Below are 22,685 nucleotides of genomic sequence, written 5' to 3'. Positions count from 1 at the left end.
ACTACGCGCTTCATGAGCTGGAAGTACTCGTTGTCCTGAACAACTTTGCCGAAGATCGCATCTTCCTATCTGGCTTCAATCTCGTGCTATATCCCTCCAAAGTTATACCGGAAGTAGCTATGTACACTAGCGCCACGTGGTGGTGAAATTCCGAACTATGCGCTTCATGAGCTGGAAGTACTCGTAGTCCTGAACAAATTTGCCGAAGATCGCATCTTCCTATCTGGCTTCAACCCCGTGCTATATCCCTCCAAAGTCATACCGGAAGTAGCTATGTACACTAGCGCCACGTGCTGGTAAAATTGCGAACTATGCTCTACATGACCTGGAAGTACTCGTAGTCCTGAACAACTTTGCCGAAGATCGCATAATTCTATCTGGCTAAAATCTCGTGCTATATCCCTCCAAAGTTATACCGGAAGTAGCCACGTACACTAGCGCCACGTGGTGGTGAAATTCCGAACTATGCGCTTCATGAGCTGGTAGTACTCGTTGTCCTGAACAACTTTGCCGAAGATCGCATCTTCCTATCTGGCTTCAATCTCGTGCTATATCCCTCCAAAGTTATACCGGAAGTAGCTATGTACACTAGCGCCACGTGGTGGTGAAATTCCGAACTATGCTCTTCATGACTTGGAAGAACTCGTAGTCCTGAACAACTTTGCCGAAGATCGCATCTTTCTATCTGGCTCCAATCTCGTGCTATATCCCTCCAAAGTCATACCGGAAGTAGCTATGTACACTAGCGCCACGTGGTGGTGAAATTCCGAACTATGCGCTTCATGAGCTGGAAGTACTCGTTGTCCTGAACAACTTTGCCGAAGATCGCATCTTCCTATCTGGCTTCAATCTCGTGCTATATCCCTCCAAAGTTATACCGGAAGTAGCTATGTACACTAGCGCCACGTGCTGGTGAAATTCCGAACTATGCTCTTCATGACTTGGAAGAACTCGTAGTCCTGAACAACTTTGCCGAAGATCGCATCTTTCTATCTGGCTCCAATCTCGTGCTATATCCCTCCAAAGTCATACCGGAAGTAGCTATGTACACTAGCGCCACGTGGTGGTGAAATTCCGAACTATGCGCTTCATGAGCTGGAAGTACTCGTTGTCCTGAACAACTTTGCCGAAGATCGCATCTTCCTATCTGGCTTCAATCTCGTGCTATATCCCACCAAAGTCGTACCGGAAGTCACTATGTACACTAGCGCCACGTGGTGGGGAAATTCGGAACTATGAAATCCATCGCCAGGAAGTGGTTGTTGTTCTGAACAACTTTGCCGAAGACAGAATTTTGCTATCTTTTCGAGGTTCCGAAAGAACTCGCTACAAAGACATGGTTACTCACAACCAATCCGGGAACAAAACGGAACCGGAAGAAGTTAAAAATGTGGAACTAATGTTTTCGCCTGGTTCTCACCGGAAGCTGCATGAAATTCTAATCGGCTTTCACTACACCTCTCTAGGATAGTGTAGGATTCCGTTAACGCAAAAAGATTGAAATTTGGTTCACTAACTGCTGAGATATGGAAGTGCAAAAAAACAGTTCCACGTTTTTTTGCCTGTCGGTACTTAGCGTGTTAATGAGTTGAACAGGTCCAGTAATCGTCTTTTTGCGATATCTGGGAGATTCTTCAGAAGATTGAACTTTATCATATCGCGTCCCGGAGCTGAATTGTTTGATGAAAGAAGAGCCATAGTGAACTCCAGCATGGAGAATGGTCTGTCCAGAGAGCCGCCTCCTGAGGAAGTTTCCCAAGAGAGCGGTTCAGATGGGACCGAGTCTGGGCAGACCTTTTTTGCGAAGTTGAATATCCAGCGATTGGAGTATTCGTCACTCTCATTATTAGAGGATGAGCGGTTTCGCGCATGTTGCGAGCCACTCTCCAAAGTGTAACTAATAGAAAGCATTTATGCTACAAAAAAAAAGATGTCCAACAGTATATCTGGCATAAAAAATTGACAAAACACAAAAAACAAAATAAATTTTGTTATAAACATATTTGGCTTGTTCAACCACATGAACATGGAATTTGGAAAATGTTATGGGGTCAATTATTTGCGAATTATTTGGAAAGCCAATTAAGTCACGGTTTATGCTCAATAATGGTAGCGCTATTTTACATGCAATTCAAAAATTATGGTGAAACATTCGATTTTGCTCATCCAGATTTCAAGCGCTCTAGGTTCAATTAGAAATGCCAACCATAACCATTAAAAATAAGCCATCCAAATTGTGCTGTTCTATCAGTTTATTGACTCCACATGTAGATTCAATATGGCTGATTTTCTATCATACTTACAGTGCCGTACAAAGCATGTAAACAACTATGCAAATCTTAATAATAATGGTTTTTCAGCCTAAAATGTATCACTGTTTTGGGCACACGTGGAGATAAGAGTAATGTAAAATTTATAAATAGTTTTGTTTGAAGAATTTATAATGATTTGAAGGTAAAAACATGTGCAATTGATTTCCATGTTTTTATTTGTGCATGCATATTTTTGACAGGTACTGTAATTTGGATGGTTTGCTGTGGAAGAGACGCTATATATGAAGATCTTGCGTTAACAATACGTTTATAATACATAATGAAAACAATCATACAACAAACGTTTTATTAAGCTATAATTATGTTTTGCGGTCAAAATTTAAACTCTGAAATAACTACACTACAACTAAGTTTCAGCATACCTAGTTAAATCTGTCAAAATGTAAACGTAAACATTGCATTGTAATTGTTCCCTTCACTCTGCTGTTGGTGCAGATTCTAATTCGTTTTTATTTAATATCTGACCACTAGTTTTTGGAAATTTGAGATTTAGATTATTCGCAATCTGATTTGGAATAACATCAGCTGCTGCCGAGAGGACTTAGGATGGTGCTTGGTGATAAACTAAACGGTGTGTGAGCAGCCACTATTCAAATTGCGAGTTGCGTCCTAAAATTCATTAACAACTTGCCCAGATCAAACTTTTCTCGAGACCCTGTGTAAACTAGACAGCTTTCGTAAATCTTTCTCGACATCATCGTCATCGTCGGAGATCTTTCAGACCATTGCCGACCAAAATATGGTTCATGAAGCTTTAATCTGTGTTGAATTTTGCAGTTAGGAAAACTTGGCAAACCCAAATGAGCTGCTGTTGTAAAATAAAAACATTGTGGCTTTCATGAGTGAGTTGCATGATGCTCCAGTATTGTTATATATTAGTAAAATATACTTGGTGTGATCTGTGATATTTTTTTTTGCTGTTTGTAATCGGCTGACATTATAAAAGCCTAATAATAACATAATGTGCTTCCTGATACACTTATATTACAGTTATAAAACATCTTTTGAAGCTTAAATTTTGAAAGATGTTTTCTGTGTTACTTGGGTACTTGCCACAACGGGTTCAGAACAACAGAACATCCTGAGGATTCAGGCTTCTTAGGTCAGTTTCACTTAATCAAGTGTTTACCGAGTACTCGGAAACGCAGTTGCGTAAATACTGGGTAGTTAAATATCAAATGATTCAAAGTTCCACAGTCGGATTCTCAGCTAAGATATACAAATGAAGCAGCCTGTTGAGGAGTCATAAGTAGGAAAACCACATTGAGTTATCTCAATTGCGTTTCTGCTACGAGATTCCTCAAAAGTCATGGCAAGACTCCCGCATGGGGGCACCCACAAACACTCAATTTCCTAATCGCTGCTTGACGTAATGCCGAGAAGAGATGTTGGTTTTTGAGCATTTGGTAAATCCAATTGGAAATCATTGAAAGATAAATAGGACAATCCATGCGGCTTCCAATATGGAATCGAAAGGTACGTGTTCAAAAGTATCCTGGAAATCCAAGAAAACACCCAAAACAAAATTGTTTTTCAGTGAATGCTTTTCCGATATCGTAAACAACATTGTGTAAACAAATCACAGTGGGCTTTCCATTTTGGTAAGCATGTTGGTTCCCATGGAGAGACATGTTTGCTAGAAAAACATCATGGGTGTGATGCTCGACAAAACGTTCTAATCATTTCAGAAAAAAGAAGTCAAATTGATAGGTTTGATCTTCATACGAAGACATTATCCACTTACGGAATAAACTTGACTGTATAATCCCACCAAGATTTGGGAAAAGCAAGGCTGCAAACAAGCAGTTTTATCAAAACATTTTGGGGCTCGAGGCATGAGACGCAAGATTGACATTTCAATTTTACTGAAAGTAGCAAACATCGGGTCAAACGCAAAATGCGGAAACATATAGGTGTTAATTAAAACATCACATCTACATAGAAATCCCCCCTTCCAAGGTTCTTGGACCAGAGCTGTTCTTACATGCTGAAGATTGATCTGAGCTGTCATAACCATAGCCACCCCAAGTAACACAGAAAACATCTTTGGAAATCTCAATTTTGAAAGATGTTTTTTAAGTGTAATATAAACGTCTTAGAATACATTTTGTGTTATTATCTAGCTGTGAATATGTTAGAAGATATATATAATATATAATATAAGATATATATAATATATAATATATAAGATATAATGTCCATATAGATTACAAATCGTAGCTTTGTATAATGAAAGCAGTTACCGTTACACCCATAGACTTCAGGATCTAAACTCAAGGACAGTTTGGATGACCTAGGATATCCCAACTGATCTGATATTGTCTATTTACCTTTCAGAAGACTTGCTGGACATGATGGATTACAAATCGCAGCTTTGTTTAATGAAAGCTGTTACCGTTACACCCGCAGACTTTAGGATCTAAACTCAAGAACAGTTTGGATGACCTAGGATACCCCGACTGATCTGATACTGTCTATTGAATTTTCAGAAGACTTACTGGACAAAATAGATTACAAATCGTAGCTTTGTATAATGAATGAAGTTACCGTTACACCCATAGACTTAAGGATCTAAACTCAAGAATAGTTTGGATGACCTAGGATGTCCAGAAAAAATATTCCGCATAATATTCTACCGTTTCTATACTATTAAATACCAAAACTACAGAAAAACGTAGAAAAAACTCCAGAATAACGCTTGGAAAAATTCCGGCTTCAAAGGGTTAAACCCCCACCGAAACGTCCGAAAAGTGAATGGTGAAACTTCCAGAAACCATTTCCAAACATTCCTCTGAAACATTCCTGAACCCTCGTGAAAGAACCCTAAAACCAGAATCTACAGGTCGGTCCCAGTCAAGGAGACTAGCCTCAGAGGGGTGATAGAAAGGCATAAGGGTAGAATTTATTTTATTCGTAATTTTTATGTAGCTGTTAGTTTTTTACACAAAGAGTTGAAAGTCACTGTATGTTGTTATTATATACTAGCTGTCCCTGGCAAACTTTGTCTTGCCTACTGCGTTTTTTGACGTTTCAAGTTTCTATCCAAGACCAAGTCCCCGGTCACAAAATGTAAGGAAAATCTATTTTCAAAAACTCTCAGTTTTCCATGTTTTTTGCCTCATAAACCTTCCTTGGGTGAAAACTAACAGAACAAAACAAAGTTGAGCCAAATCCGACGTTTTGTTCGCGAGTTATGAGCGGTCCCACGTATGCCACTGCATTTTTATATATAAAGATTAGCATGTTTTAGGAATTAAATCAATTACTGTCTAGGAGCGGACTTGGTATGATGGTTAGACTTCCGAACAGAACTTCCGACAAACTCGCAAAATGTGAGTTCTTCGTTTGGAAGGGAAGTAAAGCGTGGGTCCCGAGATGAACTAGCCTAGGGCTAAAAATCTCGTTAACACACATAAAAAAAAAATACTGTCTAAGAATAATATTTTGTTCGTATAGAGTTTCTGCAGCATGGTAAATTACCATATTTATTCTTAGGAATCATATACATTTTTGTTTGAAAACTTTTCCAGATTTATCTTTTAAAATGCGAATACAAGTCAATGAACTTTTAATTCTGAATTCCGTATATCTATTTCTTTTCAACATATCCCGTCTTCCTAGGAAGTGTCTCTAGATTGCCTTCAAGGATTTTCCAGAAATTCATTGAAATTTTGCAATAACTACTGCAATTGTTTTCAAATAAAATTATTCGGAACTTTCGTATAAGAAAATCGAGTTAAATATTGCTCCTTTTAATTTCAACTATATATATGCATCCTATGGCATACGTATGGGTGTCTTTTATGATTCTCCCCACCCTCTTTATATCACAAAACATAGTTTCATGATTCTGCACCTTCTTATCCTTCTTCTTTTTCTCTCTTTAGCTGTATTGTAGAAAATGAGCACAATTTTACTAGTACTATTTCAAATCTTGTCGTTCCAGGCAAAGCATCATCGACCACGACCAGCAACGCCAGAATCGGAGAATCGTAAGTAGTTATTCTTTGCCTTATTAGTAACGAACCTCACCCGTAGTCGTAGTTGTCATCTAGTATCGCATTGTAAATATTAGACGTAGTCCTTAAAAAGATCCTAACTTCTCACCTCACTTGAACTCCATTCTCATGCCTGAAATGCATGCTTTGCTAATCACACGAAAGAAAGCATTCATTTTGGTTTAGTATTAATTTTGGTTTATCTTTCCTTTCGTCTCTTTTCTTTTCCTATTTTCCAAAACCGAAATCCGGCCATTGTACAAATGAACCCCAAACAAAAACCATCCACCAAATTCCAACCCAAACCCCCACCACTTACTAACATCAGCGATACTGTTGACGAACCTGGTGCTGGGCAACAACTGCTTCCATCGACGACCGCAGCCACAACAGCAACGCCAACAACGGCAGCAACTCCCTTCACCACGATTGACGAACTCGAAAGCGAACCCTCGCCGAATCGAGCCCCCTCTGAGGACCGTGTCTACAACGCCACCACGGTTCCCATTCTGCGGCCCAAAAATCTCCGCAATCCGGACGTCATTCCCACCCAGCAGCAGCAACAGCGACCGTCGATCGATTCCAGCAGTGTGTATTCGGGAGGTTCCTCCGTTTATGGGGACCCCAATCAGGTTGGGCTGCCGGTGGTTAAGGGGAACCGGTGGATTCCCTCGCAACAGCGAGAGCTGCTCGAGAAGCAAGCGAACCTGCTGATGAGCGGGGCCAATGCTCGCCGCAAACGGGAAACGGAGATATTCTGAGCGGGATGAAGTGATTCAGAATTTATGAAGGAAATCAAAATTTTCGCATTTTATCACACAGATTTCAACAATCGTCTATTTAAAAGTTTTACCTCATGTACACATTTAGTTTGTAGTTGCTGCATTTGATGCCACGTTTCAGTTGTGAAGGTGTAAGCCTAACACTATTTATACGTTTGCTAGTAGATTTACGTTGACTAATAGGTAGTTTTACAAGATGCAATTATACATGAAGAAAATTCTTGCCAAAAAGTTTAAAGCTGATGACAATAAAGGTATGGATTGAAGTTTTAGTCAGAAAAATCATCGAAATAATTTAGTTTAACGAAAAAAAGAAAAAAATCCTGCAGCCTGTGCAGCTTTTTTTGTCCACTAGGACACTGCGTGAGCAACTCCAATTGGCATCTGCACTTATACTTTGTACAGCACCTGAATGTATTCTATTCTTATTCTATTATATCGAACTAGTTGCCTTTCGCTACTGTAACTTTTCTACCCTGTCCATGGTAGAATGATGAGCACGAGGATGTGGCGATACCTCACGATATCTCACGACATCCTCGTTCGTTACTGGTTGCCATTTCTCTTCACACCATGATAGTAACACTGAGTGGTATCTGTTGTGATTTTTTGTTTCATGGATCAACACCCCAACCGAAACGGACACTTGTTGTTTTTTTGGGAAACTTTAGAATTATTCGTAAAAAAAATGATTCGACGTCACTATGTTGGGTTTATTGGACGTCCAAAAGAAGTCAAGAGAATTTCCATTACAAAAAGATAAAATGTGAAATCCTCTGAAACACCCTACAACTTATACATCCTCTCCTCCTCCAAACCCCGAGAAACCCCTCACACCTCCACCTACTGAAACCATCTGAATCTCCCTTGAAACGCCTTTGAAGTCCCCTCAGAGCCGCTGAAAACCCTGAAACTTCTCTGCAAACTGCAGTAACGCACTTGAATCCCTCTGAAATCCCGTAAGGCCTTCAGAAATGGGCATGGGACTGGCAAGAAAACGTACTGATTTTAAACTCCCTGATCCTAAGACCACCATAAACGTATCTGGATACTTCTGAGGCCCCGTGATAGGGAACCACTCTCCTGAAACCACATAAAACACCTCTCAAATCACTTGAGACTCCCTGATACGCCCCTAAAACTCCAGTAAACTTACAGTACCTCTCCGGAACACCCCTAAAACTACCAAAAACGCCCCTGATCCTGCCGGAAAACCGCTGGAACGTCGTGAAACCTGGAGTTCCCCTGAAACACATTTAGAACGCCCTTGGAACCCCCGAAGCACAGTGAGACCTTTTCAAACGCCTCTGAAACCCCTCAGACTGTCTGGAACGTCCCTAATAACGCCTGAGATCCCTTGGGAGACCCCTGAAACTACCTGAGACCCCCTGGAAAACCCCCAAATTTCTTGAAACCGCCTAATGCCCTCAAAACACCCTTGGAATCCCCTAGAACTAGAAATACCCTGAGACCTCCTAAAACGCTCTTAAAGCCTAGAAGTGCTCCTGGAACACCAGCGACATTTCTACAGACACCCTGAGACGCTCCCGATATCTCCATGAAACTCCCCAAAATCCTTAAAGCACTTGCCGCTCCTGAAACTCATTAGAACCCTCAAATCTCTGAAAGGTAGAGGCCTTCCAGGGGCTCGGAGATCCTTAAAATGTCCCTTTCCAACTATCTTCTGAAATACCTTGAAAATCCTTCATCGACCCAGAGCTCCAAGTCCAGGACACCATTGCCCTGGTGGCGTTTAATACAGAGAGCCATAAAAAAATGTTTCAGTGTACCGTAAACCGGGGTCAAATTGATCAGCGGGGTGAAATTGATCATTTGGGTACTACATTGTAATTGCATACCAGGAACTTCTAAGCGTCGCAATGATCTCAAACTTTTGACTTCATCTAGTTCATGTTTGTCTAGAAATGAGTTTAGAGTTTCATTTTTTTAGAAAAAAAGTTAGTTTTGCCTTATTTTTTTAGGTATTTGCAATGTATTTCTCACTTAGCTGAAATCATTGCTTCTAAACAATCGATTACCACTAGGACTTCCCGTATTCTTTTGTTTTAAAATTTTTGAGAAGCCTTGTTTGCAAAGTTATGAAGCTATTCTGAATATGAATAAGTTAAAAAAAGTTCTTTTTTTGTTAAAAAAAATCAATTATTGTAACAGAAATCACTTATTTCAAAAGAAATTTCCTACCTTTAGGCGTTAAGCAGGCTTGTCCACACTGAGCGCATGAAAATTCTGCTCTTTTGATTTACACCACAAAAACCATTGTGTTTATGCAATCTTCTTATCCTACCTGATAGAAGGATGTTTGAATATCCTAAATGACATTTCGAACTGTCTAAAAATCGCACTACAGTGCCGCACTGCGCGCAAAAAGAAATTCACTGCGGTGAATTCACCCGGGTGAAATTCTCTTTGCGCGCACAGTGTAACCTTGCGGTGCGGTTTTTTTGACAGTTCAAAATGACATTTAAGTAATTTCAGCATCCTTCTATCGGGTAAGATAGGAAGATTGCATAAATACTATGGTTTTGGTGGTGTAAATCAAAAGAGCAGAATTTTCATGCGTTCAGTGCGGACAAGCCTGGCGTTAAGGAAGAAATTTCGAAATCTAATTTTGCATTTTAAGTGTAAAATTCACTAGTTGTAAGAGTTTTGACGTGTTATTCGGCTTTAGAAGAGCTTAGATAGCGGGTTTAGAAAATTAAGTGGATAAGGAAATTTTTCTTTTTAACCCATGCTTAATTGTATACTGATCAATTTCGCCCCAAAGTAGCATTTTCAATTCTTTGATTTTTGAAGCAATTCAACTGAAAGTTGGAGATCCACTGGGTACTGATTTTCCAGAAATTCTTTTGGCAATATTTGAATTGCCACTAATGTTATCCGCAAAAGTTGTTTTAAAGTGATCAATTTGACCCCGGATTACGGTACCAAAGTCGAGACCTTATAGGTTGTGTGCTATTGAAAAAAGAGTGAAAAATTCTGTGACATATGATGCACATAATTAGACTGTGGGATATCACAGAAGTTTACATGACATATAACGTAAATGTCATGTAATATCATGTAAGCTTCCATTACATGTCATGGATCCGACATGATTTAGAGTGAATACATGACATTTAACATGACATATCCTGTAAACCATCATAACACGAAGTTTACGTGACTAAAATTAAGTTTACATGACGTGTAAACCACATGTTTTTTATCTGTGTGTATATAGGTAAGAATACGAATACGAATTTTGGGGAGCACAGATTGGCATCGGGTAAAATTCTCCTATATCTGGCCTACGAGGCTGTAACCGCCTAGCGTTACAATTGCTTTCGCAAAATATGCTAAAGGTGTTCATCATCATGCCAGTTTCTTGAGAGAGGATGAGAAATTTAGAAGCCTATTCGGCGCTGCAGGGTACGGATGCGTTTGGTAGCGATGCAAAACGATATGAAAATGGCGGTCTAGTGAGCTACCAATCAGCTAAGATGCAGTTTGCACTGGAGACACTGCAGATGGATTCGGTGGAAATTGGAATGCAGCGGATGGAGCAAGAAAAATGCGAAAATAAGCTCTTTTTAGTTTTGTCCGTGGTCGTGTTCGGTTCTCCAGAAAGTTTGCTTCCCACCAAGTTCAAAGGCGATTTAGGATGGTCCCCGATCACCAGGTAAGCCATTGATGGCTGGTTAACCGCCAAAGATCTGTTAGAGCCAACCGGTCTCATCCTGTATGATTTTCAATCGTCACGCCTAACCGTAGGGCTGCAAAACGGTGAGTCGAAAAGGAGAGCGTCCAACATAGCTCTGGCCCTCACAAGTTCCTACCTCATGTTTCCACGGGTCAAGCGACAACAAAGACCACCAGCTAAGAGTTGTGTGCTGGTAGTGCAGCCTGGGCACTGTTGTCCTTTTGATTTTAGCTAGATTGAGGATGTACGTCTCGAGCGTCTGTTCACCATGGAGGTGCGGCTCAAACTGCGTCTGTTCTGGCATCCAGTGGCTGAGTATGAAATGCACCTCCACCGGAAGCTATACCTAAAGTGGCAGCCGTATCCACTACGGTGGATAGGGGACCTTAGGCCAACAACCTACTGTTTCCGAAGCCCAAAAAACCGTTACTAAAACCGAAAATGAAAATTACGAACGGCAACGACATTTAGCGCGAAACAACGGACAAGAATTAGAACTTGGAATGTATTAACCCTAACCCAACAGGATAAACTGGCACAACTAGCCAATGAGGCATGCCGTATGAAGCTTGAGATCCAAGGACTGAGCGAAGTCCGTTCGCCGAACTGTGGAGAACACAGATTGGCATCGTATCAAATTCTGCTATACTCTGGCCTACGAGGTGAACACACTCCTCACCACCGTGGGTTTGGTTTCCTGCTCAGCGCCCAAGCCCACGCAGCGCTCTTGAAGTGGGAACCTATAAATGAGAGGATAGTTGCAGCCAAATTCAAAACACGGGTTCGAAACCTTACCATGGTCCAATGTTACGCGCCAACCGATGCTGCCGAATTTCAATATAAAGACAACTTTTACAGTCAACTGAATGCTGTCGTGGACAAGATTCCGAAAGGTGACATCAAGATCCTGATGGTCGACTTCAATGCGAAGGTTGGTTCCGACAACTCGGACTATGAGCACGTCGTCATGGGACGCCATGGTCTCGGAAAAATGAGCAAGAACGGAGAGCTGTTTGCAGAGTTTTGTGGCAACAATGACATGGTGATTGGGGCATCGCTCTTTCCTCATCGACCAGTCATGGAAAATCAAATCGACCACATCTGCATCAGCCGAAAATGGAGACGGATCCTTCTTGATGTGTGGAACCAAACGGTGCGCCGACATTGCGTCCGACCATCATCTCTTAATCGGCGAGATCTGGCTGCGCATTGCTAGGATCCATCGACAGGAGGAGAAAATCGGGCGCCGGTTCAACACACGCCGACTGGAAGACGCTGCGGGGAAAAGGGCCGTCGTCGAGGAGATAGAGAACCGTGCTGCGAATATCCCAGAAGGTGGAAGCGTAGAAGATCAATGGAGCGCCAACAAGAACGCCTTCATCGCCACCGGCGAGAATAATTTGGGTGAACTAAGCACCCGAAGAAAGCAGTGTTTCACAAATGACACCTGGAGGAAGATAGAGGAGCGAAGGATCACCAAAGCCACGATAGAGCGAGCGAAATCACGAGGAGCCAAAGTCGTAGCCAGTCAACGCCATTCAGTTCTCATGAAGGAGGTGAAACGCTCATGTAGACGGGATAAAAGAGCGTGGCCCTAGCCGATGAAGGCGAAAAAACCGCAAACACCGGCGACATTCGTCTCCCCTACAATGTTCACATCGCCTTAGTAGGGCTAATATGAATGCTACGATACCCGTGAAAGATATGTCTGTACAGTTATTGCCCGACCCGGTTGACTAGTTAAAACGCTGGTTCGAGTACTTTGGAAACCTTTTTCAAATGTCGGTCACGCTACCAACCCTCAGCACGATCCGCCGGTTTCACCGTATTACCCTGTCAACACCGAAGCTCCACCCCAAGTAGCACACAAGTCACAAAGGAGTGTCAACAGCGCAAGCTTTGGTTGTACAGGAGTTACCCGAGCAAAATCTAACAGCAAAATTATAGCATATCGAAAACATGATTTGTAATCAGTAGCAAATTGATATCACATTTTGATATCAGCTTGTCTAGGTTAAATTTGATTCCAAATTTTGATTTTGTTTTGCTATCACTTCAAATTATTATAAATAATTAGTTTGTAAGTAATTTCAGAACTTCCAGGCAACATTATATAATAAATCTTATGATATATCATTAGTGCCACTATCTAATTGAACTTAGGTCTTCATATTAACCAAAAATACTCTACATTTAACGATTTTCCATTTTTTGCACCAATAACAAAAACAGTTATCAATTTGTTATCACTGATGGAAGAAGTTGTTTTAAACTTGCTGTTAGGGGAACATTTTTTTTGCTCTCCTGTTTGATGCTTTAACCGTTAAAACGACCAGAACGACAACAACCTGAGTTATCATAATTTGCAATATCACAACATCAAAGTTAGCTGTCAGGCTTTACTCGGGTATATTCATGTAATTCTAACCCAAAGGCAAAACAACTTTAAAATTACTCGTGTCCAACAAAAAACCTGCGCTGTCGATACTCCTTTGTAACTTGTGTGTTGCTTGGGATCCGTGCAGGAGGTAGAAACAGTCATCCATAGCATGCAATCGAATAGAGCCCCGAGGGAAGATCGCATATCAGCTGAGATGCTCAAAGCTGACCCCGTAGTATCTGCACTGCTACTGCATCAATTATTCTGTAACAAATGGGAAACCGCGACATTTACGGTCGACTTAGACGTCTTACCCGACGTCTCCACTAGACAGAAATGTCTTGCCATTTTGCTGGACAGATGTGTCATGATAGAAATGTTCTCTCGTTGTTTGCATGGAAAGCAGCGGTGTTGATCATTTCTGTTACGTTTTCTCTTTCTGGCAGCAAAATGGCAAGACATTTCTGTCTAGTGGAGACGTGGGGTTAGTAAAGGTGCCCAAAAAGGGTGACCTGAATGTATGCGATAATTGGCGGGGCAGCAGCCTCTCACGAAAACATGTGGGAAGCTCTCAAGCGTAAAGGTGTCCCTGAGAAAATCAGCAGACTCATTGAAGCACAATACAGGACATTTTCGTGTAGAATTCTCTGCCGTGTGTAATATAGTTGTCCCATGTTAATAGGGATATCCATAGAACATGGGACAACTATGCTATACACGGCTGTACTGCACAACGGTGTAGGTATAGTCTCATACCCTCCGGGTCGTTGCTGGAGTGAGGTAAAGATGTATACTACTATCACCGCTTCTATTCCTCATCGTAATCGCCGAGATCCTGGTAGGTGCGATCGATCTTGAACCAAATCGTTGGTTGCTGTGGCAGCTCATTACCATAAAGCACCTAATTGGCTGATTACGTTGCTCTCTTTGCTCAACGCGCCGTTTGATGCAATGTTAATCCTTCATTATCCTTTTCCAAACATTGCAGTCAATGCATTCAGTGTGAAATAATTCACAAACATCGCATCTTTGACAGCTCTTTTTTTTTTTTCTAAAAATTTGCCTTGAGTTTGTTTGACAATGCAGCAATATCTTGTTATTGAAACACCGCCTTATCTAATGTTCATCCTTATGAAAACATTAACAATGCTCACTTCACGGCTTGAATTAAACATCGGATAATATGAACCAGCAGAAGTAACGAGCAAAAGTCATTTATCACGAGCAAAGCTCATCATGGCCTCATAAGATTTCATGTGAACATACCGACATCATCCTTTGTTGGCGATTGTGTTCAAGTCAAATCCTTCCCCCCGGTTCTTCATGACTTCGTCGTCGACGAGGACGACGACGATGACATCGAAGCGACATCACCCATTTCCTCCGCCCATACACTCACCCATGGACCAGCCCAGAGCCATAATATCAGTTTCCTCTTTGCAGCCAGATGGTAAGTGTATTATTCGAACTGGGAAAGCGGATTTCGTTTTCTTTAATGAATAAGCTTCTGTTTCTTCATTAAACATGACAAAACAATAGCGGATATGTGTGTTGTTCGACGGGCTGAGAGGAGGAGGTCCTTAGATCCATGGGAGTAGGGAGCTTGGTTTGTCTGAGCGTTTCCCGGAAACGGCACACGATACGATCATTGCAGTAGACAATAAATTGTACTAATGATCCCACTCCTGCACGGCGACGTCGTTCGACATCCTTTTCTTCGTCTTCGTCACCAATCCATGTTTGTAATTTTACACCGTTCTTTCTATGAGCATTGGGTATCCCCAACCCAAGGGGTTGAACTCAGGATGAGTTCTTCTCATCGGATTCCCTACCCTGACGATAACGCACTGCTATAGAGAGCTCAGACAGACGGAGGTGAGAATTGTTTTCTACTACGATTTGTTTCCATGGGAATTCCTGGGAGATAGTGGCATGTTCATCTTTGGAAGCAGTAATTAAATCGTGTATAACGATAGGATTTATGTGGAAATTCTAAACTAAATTAATTAAGTCGAGAGGGGTGTCTTCGTTAGGTGCGCCGGCCGTTGCCGTCATCGTTGTTGTCAGAAGGAACTGATCTTATGAATAAAATAAATCTCCAGGATAGCAATCTGTGTTTAGGCGTTGTCAGTGGTCTTCCGAGAAGATGACACATATACCTACACTATGGAAAATGCTCTTCCGCTTGACTGAATCCGGTAGATAAGCTTTTGCGCTCATCGTTAGCAGGTAATTGTCGTCAACACTACACATTTTGTCGGGACAACAGAGTGGTGCTCCCGATGCAGGTCAACGCCTCCACATAATGGTGTGAAGCTAGATGAATGTGTGAACGCCACTGATATCACTTTTACAACTTGAAATAACCAGTCTCGTCCTTACTGTCATCAGGAAAAGGATATAATTTGCTGCCACCTATGGCTGGCAGCAAGGCAGGCAGTACAAAAATGTTCAACCGATTGTTTCAAAAAACACACTACAAACGGATTTACTCACATTCCATAAACTCATTGGTTAGCCGATTTAGATAATAGACTGGCTGGACTGTGTTTCAATTGTCAGAACTTCGTGAGGGGAAACTGCGGTTTTTGAATGATCAATGTGTCCAAAATCAGAGTTTTGATGTCAGTGTGTAAAGCAGGGCCGGATTTAAGGGAGGGCCAGGAGGGCCATGGCCCCGGACTCCCACATTTCAGGGGCTCCCAAAAAGCTGACGTCGCGTATAAAAATCTTGAAACAAATGAAAAAAAAGTACTGCAAGATATACAGTCATGCACCGAAAATAGTCACCTGAACTCTGGAGGATTTCCAAAACTCTGTTGAATAGCGAGTCACAAAGTTCATGCTTAGTATTCGTGTTCATTACTTTCAAAAAATCTTTAAAAAATCCGTGCATTTCTTAGAAGAATTGCAGGAATATTGTTGTATATCTTTACCAAAAATTTTGAAGATATGTGTGTTTCGAAGAATTTTCCAAAGAGTTCTTTAATGAATAGCTGAAGTTTCGATAGAAGTTAAGGAGATTTTTTTAGGAATAACTGCAAAGTAAATAGTTTTGTAATATCCTGGCGTGAGATTTTCGACGATGTATCATATTTATGAACGTAATTTTACTTGCTTACATCCAGTGAAGAAAATTGTCAGACAAAAGAGGCATAAAACAAGCAACATAGAAGACGCGGCGATTAAAGGGTGATACGATCAAAATTTGGTCACACAATTTGTTTCATAACTTGAGACTGCGTACACCAAAACAGCTAATTTTTGGACCAGTAATGGTACATTATATGTAGCTTATACCATAAAATTTTCATCAAAATCGGTTTAGTATTTGCGGAGATATTGTGAATCCTGAAAACTGCAATTTTAAAATTTTGTACAAAGAGGATTAAAAAATAAGAACACATTTTTACTCTTTTATTTATAAAGTCAGAAATACTGAACCAATTTCAATAAAAAAAATTCTGTATGTAAAGTATACATATCAAAATGTTGTGTAAAAATTTCATTCAATTTAATCTAGCCGTTACAAAGTTATATTTGTTTAGGTGGTCAAATTTTGTCAAATTTTGTCAAGTCAAGTCAAATTTTGGTCACACAATTTTTTTCATAACTTTAGACTGCGTACACCAAAACAGCTGATTTTTGGATCAGTTATGGTACATTATATGTAGCTTGTACCATACAATTTTCATCAAAATCGGTCTAGTATTTGCGAAGATATTGTTGAACCCTGAGATCTGCAATTTTAAAATTGTGTGCACAAATAAGATCACATTTTTATTGTTTTATTTATAGAGCCAGAGATACAGGGGATAGACAAAATGATCGGGACAGGCAAAATTTTCACTTTTTAAAAAATGTTCAATTAGCTGTAACTTTTCGAAAAGTGCATCAAATATTCTCAAATTTTTACTGTAAGTTCTTCAACTAGTTGTGTATCAGTGGACAAAATTTGGAAAAGATCGGACAATTCTTCACGAAGTTACAAAGATTTTTGAAAAAGGTAAAATTATCCGACAGTCAACTTTGAGCTGTTATATCTCCGGATTCAATGAACCGAATGCGATGAAATTTTGACCATTTATGACCTATATAATGAGCTATAAAAAACCATTACCTTAACTTAATATTCTTAACACGGAAGAAAACTATAACGATAAGATTGTTTTTCTAATAAAACACCAAATTACCCAAAACATCAACATCGTTTCAAAATTCAATATGTTAATTAAAGTTCATTTAGTTTCCCTCTAATTGACTTATATATAAATGTGTTTTGTAGAAAAGTAACAACATAGCCGCCAATAAGTTGAAAAAGTAATGGGATGCATATTAAAAATATACCAATTTACTAAAAAATCGTGAACAAAATAAAATCGCTATAACTTTTTCACTTGTTAATAATTTCAAGTTAAGTCAAATGTTTTCCAGAGTTCATTATATAAGTCTTGAATTGTCAAAATTTCATTGCAATCGGTTCTTTGAATCCGGAGATATACCAGCTCAAAGTTGGCTATCGGATAATTTTATCTTTTTCAAAAACCTTTATAACTTCGTGAAGAATTGTTCGATCTTTTCCAAATTTTGTCCACTGATACACAACTAGTTGAAGAACTTACAGTAAAAAATTTAGAATATTTGATGCACTTTTCGAAAAGTTACAGCTAGTTGAACATTTTTTGGAAAGTGAAAATTTTGCCTGTCCCGATCATTTTGTCTATCCCCTGTACTTAACCGATTTCAATGAAAATTTTTCTGTATGTAAAGTATGCATATCAAAATGTTGTGTAAAAAATTCATTCAATTTGATCCAGCCGTTACAAAGATATATTTGCTTAAGTGGCACCCGGTCAGTTTTTTTCATATTCAAACTGCTACAACTTTGAAAGTATTCATACAAAATGGCTCAAAATTTTACTAAGAACTTATCTTCATAATAGTATTATACTGTAAAATTTTGATAAAAATCGAAGCAGTATTGGTAGTTCTATAATCAAAATTGTGCTTTGCTGACCTTAAATTTCCGAAAATTTACTATGGAACGCTTTTGTACAAAATTTTAAAAAGGTAGGTCAATGGTTTTATTTATATATCAACCAATACTTAATCGATTTTCATGAAAATTTTATGGTATAAGCTACATATAATGTAGCATTACTGGTCCAAAAATTATCAGTTTTGGTGTACGCAGTCTGAAGTTATGAAAAAAATTGTGTGACCAAATTTTGACCGTATCACCCTTTACTCTTTATCCCAACTGGTAACAGATAATGACATGATCTCGAAAATTTTTGTTGCAGACAAAACGGAGCCTGAATTTGATGCGTACTTTTCAACTTGTGAATAATCAATTATTACCAACCCAAAATCGAAACTTTTTGATGATACATCTTCAGCAGCGTTGCAGTGTTTACCGATTCGAAGTTACCGCTCGAAAAGGGGCTGTCCATAAACCACGTGGTCATTTTTTTGGGACTTTTCAACCAACCCCCCCGCGTGGTCATTAGTCCATACAAAAATTTTTATTTGTCCATACAAAATGGTCATTGGGCCGAAACCCCCCCCCCCCTCCCAAATGACCACGTGGTTTATGGACAGCCCCAAATCACAATGCAAGCCTTAAAAATCTCTAAACTCGTGGTGCACGATCTTTGTCCTATTCTGTTCAAGTTGGGACAAACGTATGTCGCATTGGGTAGAATGTCGCAACAAATTCAGGTTGCGACATTGTCGTTATTGTTGCGCGATGGTTGAATTTTGATTAACTGCTTACATCATTTTCCAATAATTATTACACTCACCATGTACACCGCGATTGGCATCGGAAAGTGTCAACAAACCCGTTCGAGCAGATACCTAGAAGCAGTATCATATTTATGATCCACCTCCTAACTTGGTGAAATAGCCGACATGTAAGGAAGCGTCCATAAATGACGTAGTTTTATTTTGAACGATATTCAACACCCCTTCTCGTAGCATTTTGTCACAAATTCAGATACCCCCCTTTTAATTGACTTAGCTTGTTACACCCCCCCCCCCTTAATGACAAAAAGCAAAAAAAACTCTAAACTTAGTTTTAACTTCAAATCAACTTCAAAGATAACAAATGTTATGAAAAATCAACAATAGCCAGAAAACAGGTGGCATCCATTAAGTACGTCACGCTCAGATGAGGAAGGGGGTTCAGAAAAGTGTGATAATACATTAGGTATATGAAAAACCCGTACGAAGGAGGGAGGGGGTCAAAAATGCCCCCATATATGTTGTATTTTTTTCTTCCGTTCACTTTGAATCGGTTTTGCCAGACCACTCCATCTCTATTCTTGCACAGCTAGATACCTAAAATATGTCTTCGGTAAAGTTGTTCGAAATAACATTGCCTACAACTTTGCCGAACAACTGGTTCGTAAAGCCTGTATCCGCAATAATCGGGACACAGAAATACAGTTGTAACTCTGCAATAGACGAATTTCGCGCCAACTCGACCAGCGGTTGGCAACACCCTCTCAGAATCGAATGAAACTTGGTGGGCATAAAGACTAGGTTTTTATAAGCAACTTTGCATACTTAAATTTTCGAAAATTTTCAAGAGTAACATTTGAAGAGGGCCTAATTTTTTTTCGAAGATTTTTTTAAAATCGATGTAACTCAAAAATGACAAGACCTATAGAAAAGTGTTGTATGGGGGACTTTTAGGGAAAGCTTTCATGAAAAAATAAAAAAAATATATATAAAACAAAAATTAAACGAAAAAAAATATAATTTCAAAATTAAAAGTCAATTTACAGAAAAAGCCCACTTTTTTTTGTTTAGAAATTTTTTCCCAAGAAAGACAATATAGTTGCCTAACTTTCCTCCATACATCACAAGATGGGCACTTTTAAGGAAAAAAAGTTTTTCTAACAAAAACTTTTTCATGTTATTTTTTTTTAGCGTGTTGCGCATTAACTCGTACAGGATGTATCAAGAATCCTTATACCCATTTAATAACACTCAATGGGCATTACAACTTTGTTTGATTGGGTGCCTTCTTTTTCTTGGCGTTACATCCCAACTGGAATAGAACCTGTTTCTCAGCTTGTTTTAAACAGGGTGAAGTATTAACAATTTGTGACTTTTCAGAAAATTATTCATCTATCATTCAAAATTCAGCTCAAGGTTACCATTGGAATAATTCTCAAGCTACCATTCACCCCTTTGAAGTGTACTACAGAAAAGAAAATAAGTTGGAAAACTTGAGCTTTATAATAATATCTGCAGTACTTACACACGATACAACAGCAGTTCAGTTATTTATATCAAAACTGCTAGATTTCATTAAACAATCGATTGATTTCTCAAAAATTACTTTCATGTCAGATGGAGCAGCAGCTCATTATGAGAACAAAAAAAATTTTGCCAGTTTGTGCAGTTTTCGGTCCAAGTATGGATTGGAAGCAGAATGCACTTCTTCGCAACTTCACATGGCAAAGGTCCATGTGACGCTGTTGGAGGTACTCTCAAGCGAATGGCAAAACGAGCAAGTCTTGCTCGAGATTATGAAAACACAATCACAACTCCTCGAGAACTGTATAACAAAATTGAATTTCTGCTTTATTTCAAATGAACAATATGCAAAATGAACTTGACGGATGAACTTGAAGAACTATACAGTCACGTAAAAACAATACCTGGTACACAAAAATTTCATTCATTTGTGCCAATTTCTGAAAATCAAATTGAAGCGAAGAAGTTTTCGAATTCAAAAGATAATCCAAAAAAGTTTACTTTGTTTCAGATAGACTAAAGATCTAATATTCAAAAAATGTTACAATAGAATGTATAAAAGAAGGATGTATATATTGTAGAATAGAAAATAATTGAATGCACATGCACATATGTACATATTTCATCAAAACACAAGCGTTTTCATTGATATAAAACCCTAAAAGCAAATTTGTCTTGAACCCTTTCTAATGTCAAGCACGTTTTCAATGTCAAGCACGTTAAGATATCAAAAAAGTAGTTGAGCCCATTAAGTTTTAATGGATTGTTATTAGGATTCTGGATACATTACTGTACGAGTTAATGTACAACACGCTAAAAAAAATAAAATGAAAAAGTTTTTTTTAGAAAAACTTTTTTTTTCCTTAAAAGTGCCCATCTTGTGATGTATGGAGGAAAGTTAGGTAACTATATTGTCTTTCTTGGGAAACAAATTCAAAACATAGAAAGTGGGCTTTTTCTGTAAATTGAGTTTTAATTTTGAAAAGATATTTTTAGCATGTAAAACATTTTTTTATATTTTTTAAATATGTTTTCTTGAAAGCTTGGACAATTCCCTAAAAGTCCCCCATACATCACTTTTTTGCACAACTTATCATGTTCGAGTTATATTTTTTGTGAAAAAAAAAACGGCTAATGCGCAACACGCTAAAAAAAACTAACATGAAAAAGTTTTTTTTAGAAAAACTTCTTTTCCTTAAAAGTGCCCATCTTGTGATGTATGGAGGAAAGTTAGGCAACAATATTTACTTTCTTGGAAAAAAATTTCAAAACATAAAAAAGTGGGCTTTTTCTGTAAATTGACTTTTAATTTTACAAATATATTTTTTAGCGTGTAAAAATGTATTTAGAATTTTTAAAATATTTTTTCATGAAAGCTTGGACAATTCTCTAAATGTCCCTCATACATAACGTTTTTGTACATCTTATCATATTCGAGTTATTTTTTTGTGAAAAAAAAAACGGTTCAAAAACTTTGACTCTTTTTAAATGTTAGTCTAGGTTAATTTTGAAAAAAAAAACAAAATATGCAAAGTTGCTTGAAAAGGTAAAGTCTTGAAACCTACAAAATTTCATAACATTCTGAGGGGGTGCTGCCAACCCCGAAGACGAGTTGGTGCGAAATTCGTCAATAGATACATTAAAACTGCTCAAATTTGGCCTAATAATATCTAAAGATGTGTTCATTTCACCTACAAAATTTCATGTAAATCGGTGCAGTAGTTTTTGTTGTAGCATTGAGAGAGTAGAATGTGCGCCATTGAATTTTGAACAACCCCTAGTTTTGCTTGTCACGCTGTAACTTTTGAATTTGGTAAAGGATATGGCTGACATTTTGAACACTAACCTCTCAATTTACATTTGTTGTATAGGCAAAATTTCAAAAAAAATTGATGCACTATCAACAATTTTATGGTTGAAACATGTATTGGGACTGAACGTAATTTTAGCCCCTCAGACAGCAATTAGTCAGCACCCTTTATTGTTTCGATTGTATTATTGAAAGTACTATGCCAATAACCATCAAATTTTGAAGGCTTAATATACATATAATCAACTACCTTCTGAGAAAATTTCATGAAAATTTTCAGAGAAATTCAAAAGTTATGAATAGGCAAACATCGAACATGAAAAACACGAAAACAAAGTTGATGAAATTTTGCAAGGAAGTGTCTCTATAAGTATCATAACTGCTAACGAAATTTCATAATTATCATCACAGAA

At 38.7% G+C, this 22,685-nt stretch overlaps 1 protein-coding gene across 2 annotated transcripts in view; it reads left to right on the top strand.

The window, feature by feature from the left end:
• Positions 1-22,685, top strand: part of LOC109433484 (fasciclin-3) — a 381,470-nt gene that overhangs the window by 334,346 nt on the left and 24,439 nt on the right. Inside the window, exons 8-9 of one of the 2 annotated variants that reach the window (XM_029875816.2) lie at positions 6,280-6,325; positions 6,660-7,379. In XM_029875816.2, the coding sequence (XP_029731676.1) occupies positions 6,280-6,325; positions 6,660-7,092 (479 nt within the window). In that variant the 3' untranslated portion in view covers positions 7,093-7,379. Of the gene's footprint in view, positions 1-6,279; positions 6,326-6,659; positions 7,380-22,685 lie in introns of those variants that run through there. The other variant, XM_029875815.2, reaches the window with a different exon arrangement.

Source organism: Aedes albopictus, chromosome 3 (genome assembly GCF_035046485.1).
Source record: "Aedes albopictus strain Foshan chromosome 3, AalbF5, whole genome shotgun sequence".
NCBI lineage: Eukaryota > Metazoa > Arthropoda > Insecta > Diptera > Culicidae > Aedes > Aedes albopictus.
Note: the sequence above shows the minus strand (reverse complement) of the source record. Positions and strands in the feature narration are given on the sequence as shown.